At 48.5% G+C, this 19284-nt stretch overlaps 2 protein-coding genes across 2 annotated transcripts; both read left to right on the top strand.

The window, feature by feature from the left end:
- The first annotated feature begins 9177 nt into the window (after positions 1-9177).
- Positions 9178-10694, top strand: NBL1 (NBL1, DAN family BMP antagonist). The gene is made up of 3 exons (XM_053452117.1): positions 9178-9483; positions 9636-9747; positions 9961-10694. Exons 1-3 carry the CDS (start codon positions 9314-9316, stop codon positions 10204-10206), a joined length of 528 nt encoding a protein of 175 aa, XP_053308092.1. The 5' UTR covers positions 9178-9313; the 3' UTR covers positions 10207-10694.
- Positions 10695-13755: 3061 nt separating this feature from the next.
- On the top strand, positions 13756-19270 carry HTR6 (5-hydroxytryptamine receptor 6). Its single transcript, XM_053451642.1, has 3 exons — positions 13756-14797; positions 18228-18371; positions 18655-19270. Exons 1-3 carry the CDS (start codon positions 14078-14080, stop codon positions 19051-19053), a joined length of 1263 nt encoding a protein of 420 aa, XP_053307617.1. The 5' UTR covers positions 13756-14077; the 3' UTR covers positions 19054-19270.
- Positions 19271-19284: the final 14 nt, after the last annotated feature.

Raw genomic sequence — 19284 nt, 5'->3', positions numbered from 1 at the left:
TCCTCGCGCGTCTCCCCTGCACCTCGTTGAAATACCGCATGTGTCTGACAGTTTTATCTGTCCTGAGAAAGGTAATAAAAAGAAAAGCTTCTGCTGGAAGGGGGAGACCCAAAAAAAAGAGTTTAATTTGTTTAAAATGTGTTTTCCGCATAAAAAAGTCAGGAGCGCTCCGCTCCCCGAGTCGAGGGCTTCGGTTTGATCCGTGTTCATTCATTGTAGCCGTAAATCTCTCTGCCTCTGCGCTGCCGGGGATCGGCTTTGAAGTCCGTGAGCCTAATACGCGGTTCCACAGCTCCAATTCCCGCAGCACAGAGTAAATCTGCCGAGAGATTTATTAAGGATCAGAGAAATTGCTCCAAGATGTCTCCCGGATGACGTGGGTTTATAGCACGGGGAATCCGACTAGAAGATCCTGCGCCAACTACCCCCTGAAAGCTTTTTACCCCTCCAAGACTTATCAGGGCTTCAAAAGCAACGAAAAGTAAGACTCAATTGGGCTTAAATTACAGGAATTTGGAACTGCGACCACTTTGATAATTTAATGAAAGGAGCAATGGAACGGCGGTACCCCGATACTCTGGGGCAGATCTCCCAATTTACCCCCTGCGCCCAGTCATCTCTGCCCCGCTATAATCTTAGGTCTTGTGGGTGGGGCATGGGTGTAACATGCTTGATAATGGGTTGGGCAAAGTGTGAGTGGGTGGAGCATAACTAGTGAAGCCCCATTTCTGTATTACCCCTACAAAATTGCCTTTGCACCCTCTGTAGCGGTACGGAGAATCCCGCCCTGCCCACGGGGCATTACTGATACCCGCAGGGCATTACTGATACCCGCATGGGGGTCAGCGGACCTACAATGTTTCTTTACACGCAAACGTTTACACACGTGTTACAACATTTCCAACTCTGTCAACCAACATTCTAAACTGGAATGCAGCGCAGCCAATAGGAGACAAGCTGGCAGCGATCCCATCTCCTATTGGCTGCCTCCCGTGCCTAATGTTAATTACAGTAAAGGTTAAGGTGACCCAAAGAGGGTTCGGGTTCGGTCCGCAGGATCTATACAGGGAAGGCATGTTTAAAGCTGACCCCCCCCCCCGGCACGCACAGAGTTAAGAGTGTCAGCTCTTGTGCAATGCCTGTCTCCCCGGGGTGGTGCACACCCAGTGCCCGTCTCTGCGCATAAACCGTCCGGAGCCGGGGTGTCCCGCCATGAATTCCTCAGCCATTACCCTGCCTGATGATGAAATTCCTCCCCGGCCCTCCCCGAGCCTGCCTGCCTCTCCTCCCCCTGCCCCCCTGTATCAGCCCGTACCTGCTCCCCCGGGCTCGCTGCCTGCGCACTCTCTGGCCAGGGGCGGCTGGCTGCTGCTGCTCTGTCCTCTGCCCCCCGTGCGTGTTGCCCCTTCTGCCCCCCCCGTGCGTGTTGCCCCTGCTGTGGGCACTCTGTGTGCGGAGAGGAGGGCTGAGTCCTGACGTCTGAGGCTGGGGATCTGGGGCTGTTTCTGGGCTCCTCTCTCTCTCTCTCCCCCCCCGGATGGCTGCACTTTCCTGATCACAGCTCGTATGGGATTCCCTGCACCTCTCCTGCAGGTAAGTGGCGTCTCTCTCACCTCGCAGCCTCCTGCTGGGGTTTTTTATTTGCCCCCCAGGGGCACCTGGCATTTAAAGGGCACCTGTATCTGTCCAGCTAGAAAGAAAAGGGAAACCCCCCAAATATTCCCCTCCGGACCCCTCCATGCGGACCCCTTTACCGGGACAGACAGCTTGGCACAGAGTAGTAACCGGAATGTCTGGATTGCGCACATAGATTGCAAGCTCTTGTGTCTGTGATTCCTGGTCTGTTCGGCTTTGTGATGTTTCTGTCATTTCTTTAACCTGTTAATGCCCAGCAGCACTGCAAGTGCCCGGGCACCAAAAGGGTTAAAGAGTGTGTACCCTGGCTGTGCCAATCTGAGGTTATTTTGGGCAAAGAGGGAAGGGGGGGGATTTTAAATTAATGAATTGCCAGATGCTTAAAAAGTGCTGTCAGTACTGAGTATCTGCCCCGCATCATACTGTATCTGCCCCACGTCATACTGTATCTGCCCCATGTCATACTGTATCTGCCCCATGTTATACTGTATCTGCCCCGCGTCATACTGTATCTGCCCCGCGTTATACTGTATCTGCCCCGTGTCATACTGTATCTGCCCCGCGTCATACTGTATCTGCCCCATGTCATACTGTATCTGCCCCATGTTATACTGTATCTGCCCCGCGTCATACTGTATCTGCCCCGCGTTATACTGTATCTGCCCCACGTCATACTGTATCTGCCCCATGTCATACTGTATCTGCCCCATGTTATACTGTATCTGCCCCGCGTCATACTGTATCTGCCCCGCGTTATACTGTATCTGCCCCGTGTCATACTGTATCTGCCCCGCGTCATACTGTATCTGCCCCATGTCATACTGTATCTGCCCCATGTTATACTGTATCTGCCCCGCGTCATACTGTATCTGCCCCGCGTTATACTGTATCTGCCCCGTGTCATACTGTATCTGCCCCGCGTTATACTGTATCTGCCCCGCGTTATACTGTATCTGCCCCGCGTTATACTGTATCTGCCCCGCGTTATACTGTATCTGCCCCGCATTATACTGTATCTGCCCCATGTTATACTGTATCTGCCCCGCGTCATACTGTATCTGCCCCGCGTCATACTGTATCTGCCCCATGTTATACTGTATCTGCCCCGCGTTATACTGTATCTGCCCCATGTTATAGTGTATCTGCCCCATGTTATACTGTATCTGCCCCGCGTCATACTGTATCTGCCCCGCGTCATACTGTATCTGCCCCATGTTATACTGTATCTGCCCCGCATTATACTGTATCTGCTCCGTTTTATAGATTATCTGCCCCGCGTTATACTGTATCTGCCCCGCATAATACTGTATCTGCCCCGCGTTATACTGTATCTGCCCCATGTTATACTGTATCTGCCCCGCGTCATACTGTATCTGCCCCGCGTCATACTGTATCTGCCCCATGTTATACTGTATCTGCCTCGCGTTATACTGTATCTGCCCCGCGTTATACTGTATCTGCCCCGCATTATACTGTATCTGCCCCGCATTCTACTGTATCTGCCCCGCATTCTACTGTATCTGCCCCGCATTCTACTGTATCTGCCCCGCGTTATACTGTATCTGCCCCATGTTATAGTGTATCTGCCCCATGTTATAGTGTATCTGTCCCATGTTATACTGTATCTGCCCCGCATTATACTGTATCTGCTCCGTGTTATAGTTTATCTGCCCCTCGTCATACCGTATCTGCCCCGCGTTATAGTTTATCTGCCCCGTGCCATAATGTATCTGCCTCGCATCATACTGTATCTGCCTCGCATCATACTGTATCTGCCCCGTGTTATAGTGTATCTGCCCCGTGTTATACTGTATCTGCCCCGTGTTATACCGTATCTGCCCCGTGTTATACCGTATCTGCCCCGTGTTATACCGTATCTGCCCCGTGTTATAGTGTATCTGCCCCGTGTCATACCGTATCTGCCCCGTGTTATACCGCACAGCGTTGAGTGTTGTTATTGGCCCAATCATACCAAAAAAGTCGATCCCTTTGCCAGTATCTGAGCAGATGCAGAACCTTCTTCCGAGAACTGAGCAGTGAGTACCCCCTTACTGAGCAGTGAGTACCCCCTTACTGAGCAGTGAGTACCCCCTTACTGAGCACTGAGTTTCTCCTTACTGAGCACTGAGTACCCCCTTACTGAGCAGTGAGTATCTCCTTACTGAGCAGTGAGTACTCCCTTACTGAGCACTGAGTACCCCCTTACTGAGCAATGAGTATCTCCTTATTAAGCAGTGAGTACCCCCTTACTGAGCACTGAGTACCCCCTTACTGAGCAGTGAGTATCTCCTTATTGAGCAGTGAGTACCTCCTTACTGAGCAGTGAGTACCCCCTTACTGAGCACTGAGTACCCCCTTACTGAGCAGTGAGTACTCCCTTACTGAGCAGTAAGTACTCCCTTACTGAGCAGTGAGTACCCCCTTACTGAGCATTGAGTATCTCCTTACTGAGCACTGAGTACCCCTTTACTGAGCAGTGAGTACCCCCTTACTGAGCACTGAGTACCCCCTTACTGAGCACTGAGTATCTCCTTACTGAGCAGTGAGTACCCCCTTACTGAGCAGTGAGTACCCCTTTACTGAGCAGTGAGTACCCCCTTACTGAGCAGTGAGTACCCCCTTACTGAGCAGTGAGTACCCCTTTACTGAGCAGTGAGTACCTCCTTACTGAGTGTCTTCTCAAGTGTCTTTGTTCTGTTTTTTTCCCTTGCACTGGGCTGTGAGTACCTCTTTACTGAGTGTGAGTGCCATGTTACTGGATGTGAGTGCCTTCCCTTCCCAAATAATGAGTGTTGCTCAGCTGCTCCCCGAACAATGGGTAGCGAGTGGGAAGCGCGTTTCCTCAGCCCAGCTCAGTGCTCAAAGAGTTAAAAGGAGTCGCTTTTAACTACTTCCCGGCTGGAGTGCACACCTCGGAGGGGTCCTGTGTGCCCACCGCAGGGTTTAATCCCCAAATCTGCTCTTTTTGTCAGTCGCTGCTCTGGGATTCTCTGCCCCCCCCATATATTTTTTTTGCCCCCCCCGTTTTGTTTAAACCGGAATGGAGTTAAAAATAATCACTAATTTTTCCAGATGTGGATAGGAGAGCAGAGAATAAATATAGAATTTACCCCCCCGGCAACGGCTGTGAAATATTAAGAAATATAATTATACCCCCCCCCGGAGAAAACGGGGGGGGGGCTGCCATGGTTTGGGTCGCACATTCGGTGGGATGAAGGTCTTTCCTGGAAACAATGAAGCGAGTGGGCATTGGGGGGCTTTGGGGGGCTTTGGGTTTGTCGGCTGGGTCTCCGTGTGGTTTCTTTTTTGTTGAGCTGTTATAGCGAGCGCACCGAGCGCACACCTGGTGACCTAAATTAACATTTTTTTGTCCCAAAAAACCAAAGCAAGAATGTGGCGGAGCGGCGGAGCGTCAGAATGTTCAGCTCTCCACCGATCACAGCGAGCGAGTAACAGAAATCTCCGGCTAACAAAAAGATTAGATAAAAACAATTAAAAAAGACAAAACCATGTCATTCCAACAAAAAGCGACACGGAATGATCCAGAGACGGCTCGCCGGCCGGCAGTCCTGTGCGGCGGATCCGTTCCGTACTGGATTGGCTGATAATTTACAGAATTTCTATATAAATAGAATGTCTTCCATAAACGATAAATAAACGATATTATTTTATTGATAAGACGATGATCTGGTCTTCCGCAGGCTTTGAGCGAAGGGTTAATATGAAATCCCAGTTGCCGTTGCTGGTTGTTGTTACAGTTTGAGCCCCGGGATGGGGGAAGGCAGTGAAGGGTTAATAAATGCTGGCAAATATTTTAATATTCTGAATATTTTAATGTTTACCCATGAAAACCATTTACTGCGGGATCTGTGTAAATAGTAGTATTTTCCGATACAAAACATCCTCCCAGACGTAGTCCCGGCTCATATATATATATATGTGTATGTGTGTATATATATATGTGTATATGTGTGTATATGTGTATATGTATGTGTATATATATGTGTGTATATGTGTATATATGTGTATATGTATATGTGTATATATATGTATATATGTGTGTGTGTGTGTATGTGTATATATATATATATATATATATATAATGTGTGTGTAAGTATATATGTGTATGCATGAATGTGTGTGTATGTATTTATATGTATGTAATATGTATGCATGTATGTTTTATATATATATATATAGTGTGTGTGTGTATTTATGTATGCATGAATGTATGTATAAGTATTTATGTGTATGTGTTTGTATGTATGTAATATGTATGTGTATGTATGCATGTATTTATATATATATATATATATATATATATATATATAGTATGTGTGTGTATTTGTGTATGCATGAATGTATGTATTTATGTGTATGTATCTATGTGTATGTGTTTGTATGTATGTAATATGTATGTGTATGTATGTATGCATGTACGTTTTTATATATATAATGCGTGTATGTGTTTGTATGTATGTAATATGCATGTGTATGTATGTAATATGCATGTGTATGTATGTAATATGCATGTGTATGTATGTAATATGTATGCATGCATGTTTTTATATATATAATGTGTGTATGTGTTTGTATGTATGTAATATGTATGTTTATATATATATTATATATATAGTGTGTATCTGTGTATGCATGAATGTATGTATAAGTATTTATGTATATGTATCTATGTGTATGTGTTTGTATGTATGTAATATGTATGTGTATGTATGTATGCATGTATGCATGCATGTATGTTTTTATATATATAATGTGTGTATGTGTTTGTATGTATGTAATATGTATGTTTATATATATATTATATATATAGTGTGTGTGTGTGTATCTGTGTATGCATGAATGTATGTATAAGTATTTATGTGTATGTATCTATGTGTATGTGTTTGTATGTATGTAATATGTATGCATGTATGTTTTTATATATATAATGTGTGTATGTGTATGTATGTAATATGTATGTTTATATATATATTATATATATATAGTGTGTGTGTGTATCTGTGTATGCATGAATGTATGTATAAGTATTTATGTGTATGTATCTATGTGTATGTGTTTGTATGTATGTAATATGTATGCATGTATGTTTTTATATATATAATGTGTGTATGTGTTTGTATGTATGTAATATGTATGTTTATATATATTATATATATAGTGTGTGTGTGTATCTGTGTATGAATGTATGTATAAGTATATATGTGCATGTGTTTGTATGTATGTAATATGTATGTAATATGTATGTATGAATGTATAAAGGGGAATCTCTATAAAAAAACCCCGCTTTTATAATAATTCATATTGACCCCTTCAGTGCTGCTGTTGCTGATTAATGCATTGGCATGGAAAGGGTGAATGAGGAGCGTATATATATTTCGCCAAAAGTTTGGCAACTTAAATTTAGATTTTAACCTCATACTAGGAGCACAGGGGTTATAACGAGGGACTGACCCTATAGATGGGGCTTAACTGTCCCTGGCAGGTATCCAGGTAGGTGGGGGGGGTAAGGAGCCTCTTGAGGACCCCTAGATACCCCTCTTCTGGAACCTAAACAAGCCGTTAGATGCACGCTGCGGCCATTCCCACAGATCACAGGGGTCCATCCGGCCCTCAGTGCGAGAGCATCTATCACGTGACTCCTCGCCACGCGTCCGAGCGCCGACATTCACCTGCGGGAGAAACACTCATTCCGGTGATTTTTGGGTTACATGAAAATGACAACAAAGAGGCCAAATCTAATACTTTAACCCTAAAAACCCAAAGAAATCTCCACCAGCGGAGTAATCTTTTCTAAAATGTATGGTTGGTCACAAACAAATTAATCTGATGACATCATCAAACACGGAAAGCTCCGAGAGGTCCTGGAAGATTCCGGGGAACTTTAATGGAAGAACCCAACGTTATTATAAAATAATCCTCAAATCGGGACAATTCAAGTTCCAGACTTTACCGCATACAGGGGGGCAGAATAACGCCTCCAACTTCCAACTTCCTGCTGGTTCTTTAAGCACTTCCTGCTCACAAAGAAGGAGCGCGGTGATAAATTGCTTCCCCGGCACACTGGTTTCTGCTTAGTGGTGTTTTTGCCATGAAAGCAGCCATTTGAACCTCCTGATCGGGTTCTTCCGTTACGTTATCTCTCCTCTTTTCTTAAATTGCTGCTTGTTCCTGATTGGCTGAGGCAGCCTTTATAAGGATGGAGGGGAGGGAGAGGAACCTAATTAATATGCTTCATTTGCCGCATCTTATCACGGATCTCCAGTTTAGTAAAATAGTCTGACCTCAGATCCACAAAAATCCACCAAAAAAAACAGATAAAAAAAGTGATTTTGATAATTTTTTTTATTTATACAAAGAAATGAAGGTTTCGGCCCCTGTACCAAATACGGCTTTCCTGAAGCGCTTTCTCTGTTGCTCGCCGTCGGTGAAGGGTTAAGCCCGCGTCGGAGGTAGACTCACTCTTGTAGATGTAGAGATAGCGAAACGCCTTCATGTGAAGCCAAAGCGAATTCCATCCCCGCGGCGGCGACGGCCGGGACATGTACCGAGCGAGGACGTGCTGCGCAGGCAGGCGTGGACAGGAGGCTTCTGTCTGTACATGAATGTGGAGGCGTGTAATCCACACGCTAACCTGCCGTAAAACCGAAACCGGGGAGGAATTAGACATCAAGACCTGCCCGGGGGGGGGGGTTATTCCTCAAATACCAGATCCCAATACTCATCCGCCATCGCAGGCCCTCGGTATGTAGCGCTGCCAAGCCTCGCCCGCTGAACTTGCACTCGTTGACCCCGCTGGGTTTCACTGAACGCACGAGGGGTCCTGTCCCACGGGGGGCCGCGCAGATCCCGTACTTTCCTGAGTCATCGAATTCCACCCCATAAAGAAGAGAGACTTAATTATATTTAATCACGTAACCGTTTCGGCCGGGACGGGTCAGGCTGCATTCCGTCAGATATGTATTTCTATAAAAACCAGCAAAATGAAGGGTCGCGGGGCGGCAGCCATCTTGTTTCCCGTTTTCTCCGGTCGCCATGTTGGAATGGGGTTGGCTCTGGTCGCCATTTAGCGGTTCGGGTCAGAATGATCTCGTGTTTCTTCATATCCTTATTATTTTATTATTTGTATGGCGCCACCATATTCCGCAGCGATGTACAATAACTACGCTGATTCCTGTTCAGGCGCATGGCATTTGGTGGCAAAAGGAGTGAATTCAGAGCCTGCGCAGGAAGCCACCGACCTCTCCTTGTGGCACGGCTCTCACCGTGAGGCTTCACCCCCATATGGCCATCAATGTGTTAAGTGGGATGTGCCCCGTATCGGCCATTACTAGCCCCTGCTGGCAGAAGCGTATGCCCGGGGCGTGTGGGGTTAGCCGGGGTCAGACGCGTTCCTTGGACCAAGCGCACTTACGGAGTAGCTGGGTAGACAGTGACCCCTGCTGGACATACCTGAGAACTGCAGAACGCTGCAAAGCGCCTACAGGGGTCCGGCAATGGGGTCCCAGATAATAGATAATATTTGGGGAGCTTCTGGCCCCTTTGGGCCTGAGTTGGACAGCTTTCATTTAGTGTGAGACCCCTGATTGAACGTATTCCAATATTTAAACGTTTTGAAATCCCGCTGAAGTAACTCGTTTGGATTCAGTTCTAGGCGACGATGATGATCTGGCTTCTGATTGGCTATCTGCTGCCACTGGCGATTTCCGCAGCGCCTCCTCCAATCAACCGGCTGGCGTTATTTCCGGACAAGAGCGCCTGGTGCGAAGCCAAGAACATCACCCAGATAGTGGGTCACAGCGGCTGCGAGTCCAAATCCATCCAGAACCGGTAAGATCCCCGACCCGGTCCGATCCAGCAGGGTAATTAAAGTCGAGGAGGCCCAGGGACCCCCTGGAAACCAGAGTTGGGGGTCCCAGTCCCCCCAGACTCTCCGACACCCCCTTGTGTAGCCCGTTCTGATTGAATGTTCCTCGTTACAGGGCCTGCCTGGGGCAATGCTTCAGCTACAGCGTCCCCAACACGTTCCCGCAGTCCACCGAGTCTCTGGTTCACTGCGACTCCTGCATGCCGGCCAAGTCCATGTGGGATGTGGTGAGTGCCTTATTGCCTCGGGGCCAAAAACCGACCTGGGGAAAGAGTTCAGGTTAACGCGTTCAACAGCGGAAGCCTCCTAACCCTGACTGTCGTCGGCAGCCTATTTGACTGTCGCTGTCCCTTTAACACCCCGGTGCGTCCATCTGGGTTCCGTGTTACATGTTGCGTGTTCCATTATAAAGGCCCTGTTTCTTCGCCTCCTTCCGGTAGGTCACATTGGAGTGTCCAGGCAATGAAGATGTCCCCCGCGTGGACAAGTTGGTGGAGAAGATCCTGAGGTGCAGCTGCCAGGCTTGCGGGAAGGAGCTGAGCCAGGAGGGAGCCATGTTTAACGTGTACCTGAACACGGCCGAGGAGACGCTTCCACCCGCAGAGAGCGTCGGCCGCCACCAGTCACCCCACCGAGAGGAGGACTCGCCGTCACCGGCACAGAGAGACGGAGAGAGCGAGGAATGACAGTCCCACCTCCCGGACTCGTACACAATGCCCCACTCCCATCACCCACGGCCATAGGTACAGCCGCCTGCGCGGCACAGAGAAAGACACGTTCTCGGGACCTATGGCCGACGGGACACATGCGTGTCAACTCCAACGGTCACAGGGTCCATGAGTAAGAGAAATCGGGGTATTATTGCTTAAAATCCAGCAGCTGCACCTTAATATCCGTGACCCAGCAGGGTTGGCCGAGAACCTGCCACAGTTTAAAAGTTTGTAACTTAGGGCGCAGAAATACGCCCGGCTCTATCAGCTTCACTAGGCCTAGGGGCAGTTAATGAGTTAAAGACACTGATGTATTAAACACTGCGTATTAAATTCTATCTCAGTGGCCTTCTTAGATCTCTAGTAGCCACCCGGACCTGCCTGGCTTCACGCTCTCCAGCGGTTAATGGAGACGATGACTCCGTATCCCGCAGACTATCGCTTGGGTCGTTTAGTATAATGAGCATAAAGAGATTGTTAGCCCCCCCCCCCCCCGGCAGGCGCTGACGGGACGTTTGCCCCCCCCGCGGATCCAGATTCTTCCCGTAATACGCAGGGGAAGCCTGTATGTCACATAATCCAATCTTACGAATAAAATCATGTAGAACTCTGCGCACTTCACCCAATAAATACTTTATTTTATTCTTATTCTTGCCACAAATGTATCAAATAATAAATAAATAAATAAAAGGTCTATCGATGACATTCCGGCCGCGGCGATCGAAGCAGCAGGGAGACGGTCCTGAATTCCTCGCGTTTTTCCAGATAAGTCTCTGCTTCACATGATGTCATCGATGGGTTAATCGTCCGAAAGACGAATCGGTGAATTTAACCCCTGATTTCCAGCGCTTGGTGATCTCCCGGAGCCGCGTTGTTTCTGAAGTCGTCTTCTCCGGGTTTTTTTTCTCTCTCTCCTAAACGTTTGGGGTAATGGGGTCCATGTGACTTATTAAAATGTAATTGTAAGCCACGCGTGCCAAGATTCAGGCTCGGCGGCCCAAGTACACACGAGATGCGATCATTCTCTGGTCGAAATCCCAGAATGTTCCCGCTGAACATGCGCCGGGTCCAGCTCGCTCCGGGCCGCCAGCTCTGGGGTCCTGCCGGGGTTAAGGCTGCGTTCGGAGCAGCTGGGTTTGGGAGGAACAACCAGCAACCCCCAAGAGTTTAGGGTGGAGAGACCGGCCGGGGAGGAAAAAACAGCTGGGGCGAGGAACGGGGTGCAGCCAAGGTTTTCAGGGGACCTTTTGTTTAACAAACGGGGCGGAAAAAATAATCACGCTAAATACCATCTCAAGTTAGTTTTCCTTTTATGGGGAATCTCTTGCCCCTTCCCGATCCTCCGAGGGGGCTTTTTAAACCAATGGGGTCTTCAGCAGCCCCCCTGTACGGCTGCCATGGAAACAATAAGCGAGATATACGTTAAGAACCTGATTATAAAGAAACGGTTGTCAAAGGGACTTGAAAGGCGAGATGCGGAGGAGAATATCGGCAGTCGTGACATGCGCAGACCGGACAGCAGATGTCACTCTATGTAACGGCAACGAGCGCTCTGAAGTCTCCGGGATGTCTCTTCGCTGTCGGGAAAGGGATGTTAATCCGTCCATCCATACATTCAGGGATAATTATTTAGTGAATGAATCTTCCTACGACCCGCGGAGAGCGAGGTAACGCAGAGCCGCTGTCTGAGAGTGCTGGGAGTCGTATCCCACGTAACAGACGGGCCACTTCATTCTAACACCCCGCCAGACCCGATTCCACTATCTACTAAACACCAGCCAGAAGGCTTCCCAATTGTCTCACACAGAGCGGCTCCACGGGAGCCGGAAACGTAAGGGGTTAAACGTGAGACGGAGGCTTCGGAATAACGGAGTCCCCGCGGCCGTCCGCTTCTTTATCGCAGACGGGATAACTATCGGTAATTAGACTTCAGGAGGTGCGAGACCCCGAGAGGAACCCCAAGCGACGGTGACTGCCGATGGAGATGTTTCCATGAGCGAGAGAGAGAGAGCGCGTGAGAGTGTGAGAGAGAGAGCGATCTGCTATGAGACACATCTTATGGAGACGCTTCCATTGGTGAAAAGTCCCAAAGCTATAAGCATTTAACCCTTAAACATTTAACTCCATAAAGCGGTGGCCTCGCTCACAATCACCCTCAGCCACCCATCGTGGGTTACTAAAAAGATACGAGATGAGAGATCATTTTTGGGGTCTGCACTTAAATCTCCATTTTAAGGAGAAAGACGCCATTCCCAGTCATCTTACTGGTTTCTGTGGTTAATGGAAGAGTCTGGAGCCGGGTCTTCCGCCTTCATTTGATGATTCAGCACCCTGGACAGCCCCGCAGGGAATCCCCCTTTAGCGTTTATGATCTGGAGATCTTTCTATGGTTTTGTGGCATTTGGAATGATTGAAGCTCTTATAGAATGAATACTGTAGGAGCGCGATGGCCGCTGGACACAAATCTGCTGGATCTTCAATACCCAACTGAGACAATGACACTGGGATGGACTGGTTCCATTGGTGGTAACCTGGGATTCAGGATATTCCCAGGACTGGTAATAGATCTGGGATGTTCCCAGGATCGGTAAGAGATCTAGGATCCGGGATGTTCCCAGGATCGGTAAAAGAGCCGGGATCCGGGACACTCCCAGGATTGGTAATAGATCTGGGATCCGGGATGTTCCCAGGATCGGTAAGAGATCCGGGATCCGGGATGTTCCCAGGATCGGTAAGAGATCTGGGATCCGGGATGTTCCCAGGATCGGTAAGAGATCCAGGATCCGGGATGTTCCCAGGATCGGTAAGAGATCCGGGATCCGGGATGTTCCCAGGATCGGTAAGAGATCCGGGATCCGGGATGTTCCCAGGATCGGTAATAGATCAGGATCTCTCTTATAGAATAAACAAGAGCCGCTCCACAAGAATCAGAGACAAATAAAACATCAGGCTTTTAGGTCTAAATGGATATTTTTGTATTTTTGTTCTGCTCTCGATCGGATGAAGCGGATCTCGCGGGAATCTCTGTCCAGGGGCCGTAAATATCTTTATATTTATCATCGGGTGAATATTCTGGGGATTGATCCATTAGTGCCTCAGATTTGTCACAATGTTGCCCGATTAGCTGTCTGGCTACAAATAAAAGTGAAATAAACATTTCCCGAGGGGCTTACTTTCTGTGTAAAGAGAAGATTATTTCAGAACAGTCTCTAGCTGTTATAGAACTACAACTCCCATGATGCTCAGACAAGAGACAAGGGCATTAAAGCTAAGTTGGCTTGATGAGCACTGAAACGCCCATCATCCTCAGCCAGTAGCTGTCTCATTAGCTGTGCTGCCTGTGAGTTGTGAGAGTTACCCTTTATTGGAAGGGGATTTGCACGTCACCGAGGGTCTGGCTGCCTCCCACCATAATCCCTCCTGCATCTACAGCTGATTTCCACATCTGAGATCTGCAGCTTCAGGGAATCATCTCTCTGACTTCGTCCTCCACAATGAGAGCTGCAGGTGATGCCGGAGGAGGCAGGAGGACGCTGAGGAGAGGCCAAGGAAGCCGAGGGGTCTGAGGAAGGCAGCGAGATAATAAAAGAGGACGATGAGCAGATCCAGGAGGCTGTGGAAGCAGGAGGCAGCAGCAAAGCAACCGGCAGCCTCCACACAATGAGCTGGCAAGGAGGGCAGATAACCCACAGGTGATTGCCTGGCCAGGGGAGGCATGCTGGGGTCAAGTGCAGATGTGCTGTTGGAGGTGGCATAGGATACATGGAGTGGGCAAGAGGGGCACAGAGAAGAGAGAAGGAAGTGCAGTGGTCTGTCCTCTGTAGGACACTCTCTCATCTGTCTGGGGATGGAGGAACAGTTGAGTGGACTCTATGGAAAGGGAGAAGAGGGGTCCTCAAACGGAAGGATGGTCTGGATGGCCATCTTGCTCTGCTTCATTATTTTCCTCACCACTTTGGGAAACACCTTACTGATTCTTCTCATCTTCACCCAGAGGTCCCTGAGGAACACCTCCAACTACTTCTTGGTGTCCCTCTTCATGTCAGACCTCATGGTGGGGCTGGTGGTCATGCCTCCTGCCATGCTGAATGAACTCTATGGTCGGTGGGTCCTGGATGAAAACTTCTGCTGCATCTGGTACTCCTTTGATGTTATGTGCTGCAGCGCGTCCATCCTGAACCTTTGTGTCATCAGCTTGGACAGGTACCTCCTCATTATCTCCCCTCTTAAGTACAAGCTGAGGATGACCTCCTGTAGAGCCCTCTGCCTCATCTTGGCCACCTGGTCGTTGGCTTCCCTGGCCTCCTTCCTGCCCATTGAAATGGGGTGGCATGAACAGGACTTTGACATACAGTCCATGAACCTGACGTCTGACCCCCAGGAGAAGCAGTGCCGCCTTCTGGTCAGTTTACCTTATGCTTTAATTGCTTCATGTCTGACCTTCTTCCTTCCATCAGCTGCCATCTCCTTCACCTATTGCAGGATCCTGCTGGCCGCCAGAAAGCAGGCCGTCCAAGTCGCATCTCTGACGACCAACAAGCCCAACGTGTCCGAGGAACCCAACCAGGTGAGCAGAAGTCACTTCTTACTAGACATCCACTCGCATGTACCCAAGGGGGGCAACTCAATTGCCCACCTCCCCATGTCCTCCACAGGCAACCCTGGGCTTAATGGAGCTCGTCTGTCTCGGCCCCTTCAACCGACACAAATCAATCGATCACTTTATCCTGTTATTGATCCACACATTCCCTGCTCCACCTCATATGACGAATGAGAGCGGTTACTACAGATAATGTAACGGCCTGCAAACCAGATATATAAAGGAAACAAAACAACGGGGGGGGGGGGGTTAAATTCAGGAAGCCCGGCAGACGTTCATTTTTTAAGAAAAAGAAGCCTTTCTGCTATTCTGGTTCCTGCGCCCATAGGGAACACAGACATAAAACGCACAGGGGGGCTGCATGCTGGAGACGCCACGCAACGTCTTGCCCCAGATACTTTGTGAAAGGATGTCCCAGATTACTTAACGAGCCTCCTAATAAGAAGACAGAACGAGCCAATATTTGGTGTTTTTTTACTAAACAGTATTATTAATATTAAACATTTATTATTAAGCAACAAAAAAGGGGGGTCAGGTGGGTCCTTCAAAGTTAAATTATCCTTCGTGGAAAATCACCAATAGTCCTGGTGACCCCACCGATAGAATAATAATCCAGAGGAAGGACCATGCAGGGACCGAGGCGTTTATGGGTGGGATGTCTGTCGTTTACGTCGTCTCCTAGCTGCATTAATACTGGTTTCTAGGGCCACAATTTGGGATTTAGGAGCAAAATTGGTTCATGGAGCCCGCCCAGGAGGAGCTGCTGGGCTTCCTCATCCGTCATGGCTTATGCCCCCAGCTCACTTGGCTGCTGTGAGTGTAAAGCGGACGGGGTAATGTAAAGAAATGAGTGATGGCCCCCCAGGTCGGCTGTATTCCATTGGTCTAAAGTTGAGCAGCCAATAGAAGTCATGCTGGGGATATTCTGACTCCCATTGGCTGCACTAGACTAGTGACCGCACTATACAGAAGCCTCTGTAGCCGAACGGCCACACTCAGCACCCTCCAAAGTGTCTTATTCCTCCCCGTCAAGTTCCTCCTGTTCTGTCTTCAGGCTTAGAGCGAAGCTCCAGACGCTTCTACTAAAAGAAGTGCGGACGAGCCATACGGCGTGAGTCACGCATCCCTCTCCGAACCCACCGCATTGTATTTTCAGCATGAATAATGTTGGCGTCTCACTCCTGCCAGGAATGGATTGTGCCCACCGTGCATTAAACATCCCACCCCCAACCCTCTGCTCAGCATGCGCAGCTGCCAGATCGCTCGCAACGGCAATTAAATGCAACCTTCTACCAGCGAGAACCCGCAGCCCGAACAGAACCTTCTCCAAAACCTTCTACATATCGTTTCACTCGATGTTCCCTGAACTGCGAGAATTATATCGCCTTACGTCTCATTAATACACGGCATATAATACACGACATTAATACACGGCATATCATACACGGCATATAATACACAGCATATAATACACGGCATTAATACACGGCATATCATACACGACATATAATACACGACATATAATACACGACATATAATACACGACATATAATACACAACATATAATACACGACATATAATACACGACATATCATACACGACATATCATACACGACATATAATACAGAACATATAATACACGACATATAATACACGACATATAATAAAGAACATATAATACACAACATATAATACATGTCATTAATACACGGCATATAATACACGACATTAATTTGTGACATTTGTTAATTGGAATCAATTTGCTGCTAACCAAAAAAAAAAACCTTTTAAGGGGTTAAAGTGAGATTTTATACGGGCAGAAAGCGGTTTGAGAGTTTAGGTATCAAAAGAAGGACTTAAAGATATCACACTTTACACGCACACGCACACGCTTACCTGTATATACCCGGAAGGGTCTGTTTCTCTAGGCTCGCCGTTGGCTCCGGTGTTACCGGTCGGAGACGTCTCAGATACGCGGCTTTGCCTTATTTTATATGCGGTGTCTGTGAGTCTCCTTCTTGCGGAGAGGGCAGTAAAGCTTTGGAATCCACTACCTATGGAGGTGGCAAACACAGGTCACGTTAAGCTTTTTTTAAGAATAATCCTGATTGGTTTTAAGTGTTTGAGGGTATTGGGGAGCACACGCTGTCATCGACAAATGATTAATAGACGGAGCCCCCTATCCACCCGCCGTGTCCGTTACCTTAGAGTTCTGTATTAGAGAATGTATATAAATCATTGAGAAGTGTGTGTGATGACGGGAGTGGATGTGCGTGATTCGGGACACATTGCAGAGCTGCGTTCCTGGGTCGGCCCCCCATTACTTGGAAGGTGTAAAAATCCTTTTTGCTAATGGTAGAGCGAACAGCAGAGGCAGCTTTTAAATGGCATTAAGCAGGTTGTCGCCGGCCCCCCGGCCCCTCTGTGTTAATGGATTCTCTGCACTTTTCCTGCGTGTTCGGGAGAGCGGATGAGCTGCGCAGGAATGACAAGATAATGTTACAAGGTCAGGAGCGGCAATTTCCTTCCGTTTGATGACGGCCGTGACATTTCAAAGGCTGGGGAGGCATTTATCTTTAATATATTTCTAGGGCTGTTATCGGGGTCTGCGTCGTGCTGAATGAGATGGAGTCTGCGCCGTGCTGAATGAGATGGAGTCTGCGCCGTGCTGAATGAGATCGGGGTCTGCGCTGTGCTGAATGAGATGGGGGTCTGCGCCGTGCTGAATGAGATGGAGGGTCTGCGTCGTGCTGAATGAGATGGGGGTCTGCGCCGTGCTGAATGAGATGGGGGTCTGCGCCGTGCTGAATGAGATGGGGGTCTGCGCCGTGCTGAATGAGATCGGGGTCTGCATCGTGCTGAATGAGATGGGAGTCTGCCTCGCGCTGAATGAGATGGAGTCTGCGTCGTGCTGAATGAGATGGGGGTCTGCACCGTGCTGAATGAGATGGGGGGGGTCTATGGCTTCCACACATTTAGATTCTGGATCTTCTTAATTGAGGCGGAAAAGGTCATTCCTTCTCCTCCAACATAAAGAATTAAAGCCTTTTTAATCTCACATACGAGGGGGTCCCAACGAGCTTCCATCATGATTGGTCCTTTTTGAGGTCCTTCCTCGCAGATCCCTTTGGGTTTTCGCCAAGTGAGAGAGAAGAATACCTCTCGGAAATGTAAGACCCTGGTTATTCTGGGCTGTATTCGGCCCCCGAGGACCAAGATGGGTCTGAGCTAGAAAGACGCAAAGAGTGACAGGAGACAATGTGACCGGGATCAGAGACCGGGGAAGGGTTTGAGTGGGACACGGGAGACCGGGGAAGGGTTTTTGGGGTCTTGCTGTTCGCCCCACGTCTGCTGCCCCCCAACCTCTGACTTCTCCTCCTCCTCCTCGTCGTCTCAGGTCCTCGCCGTTCCGGGGATGGAGAGCAGAAAGTTTATCACAAAACACAGTAAGAAGGCGCTGAAAGCCAGCCTCACGCTGGGCGTCCTCCTGGGCATGTTTTTCGTGGCGTGGCTGCCGTTCTTTGTGGCCAACGTGGTGCAGGTAAATAAACCTTATCCTTTTCAAGTGCCGGGGGGGGGGGTCACTAGACCTTATACATTATACATGTTTAGAGAATATATTGATTTAAGTGATCTGAAAATTAAAATGCACATCCATGCGCTGCCATTTGTATGGTTACCAAGGCAACCTTACGTCAAGAGAAAATGGCCAGTAAAAGAAATTCTATAGATTAATTAGGGTTTTTTTGCCTTCTTTTGGATGAAGAATAGGAATGTTTTATAGAATGTTCTGGAATAACCCCCTCTCCTTTCCTGTCACGCAGGCGGTCTGTGACTGTGTCCACCCGGGACTTTTCGATGTCCTTACCTGGCTGGGCTACTGCAACAGCACCATGAACCCCATCATTTACCCCCTGTTCATGAGAGACTTCAAGCGTGCGATGGGGAAGTACCTGCCGTGCTGCCGCCGCTCTCGGGTCATCTCGCTCTCCATGCGCAACTCCAACAGCGCGCCTCGCCTGGGACTGTCGCTGCGCAATGTCTTGACCTTGCGGGGGGAGACGGACTCGATGTATTCGGCCACTTTGGGCAACGAGCACCTGCTGGCGAACTACAAGGACCACAGCACGGACCCTCTGCCTGTGACGGCCGCCGACTCAGTCAATCTGTTTGACTTGGAGCAAGAGATGCAGGTCCACCAGCTGAACACCCCCATGGACTGAGCCACCAGGGGGCGCCGGGGGGGCTTGGAACAGAAGATTCCGGATACACGAGACCGCGGGGGCTTCTTATACAGCCGCCGCTACATGCGGATCCTGCCAGCGGACTCTTTTTACCTTTGGAACGACTTCAGGTTTTTCAGATACATTTGATTACGTCATTTTACACCGTGTTGCGTTGTCATCATTTTTTGTGTATTAAAAAAGTTTTTTCTCTCTCTCTTTTTTTTTCTT

The sequence above is a fragment of the Spea bombifrons genome, chromosome 12 (genome assembly GCF_027358695.1).
Source record: "Spea bombifrons isolate aSpeBom1 chromosome 12, aSpeBom1.2.pri, whole genome shotgun sequence".
Lineage (NCBI taxonomy): Eukaryota > Metazoa > Chordata > Amphibia > Anura > Pelobatidae > Spea > Spea bombifrons.
Note: the sequence above shows the minus strand (reverse complement) of the source record. Positions and strands in the feature narration are given on the sequence as shown.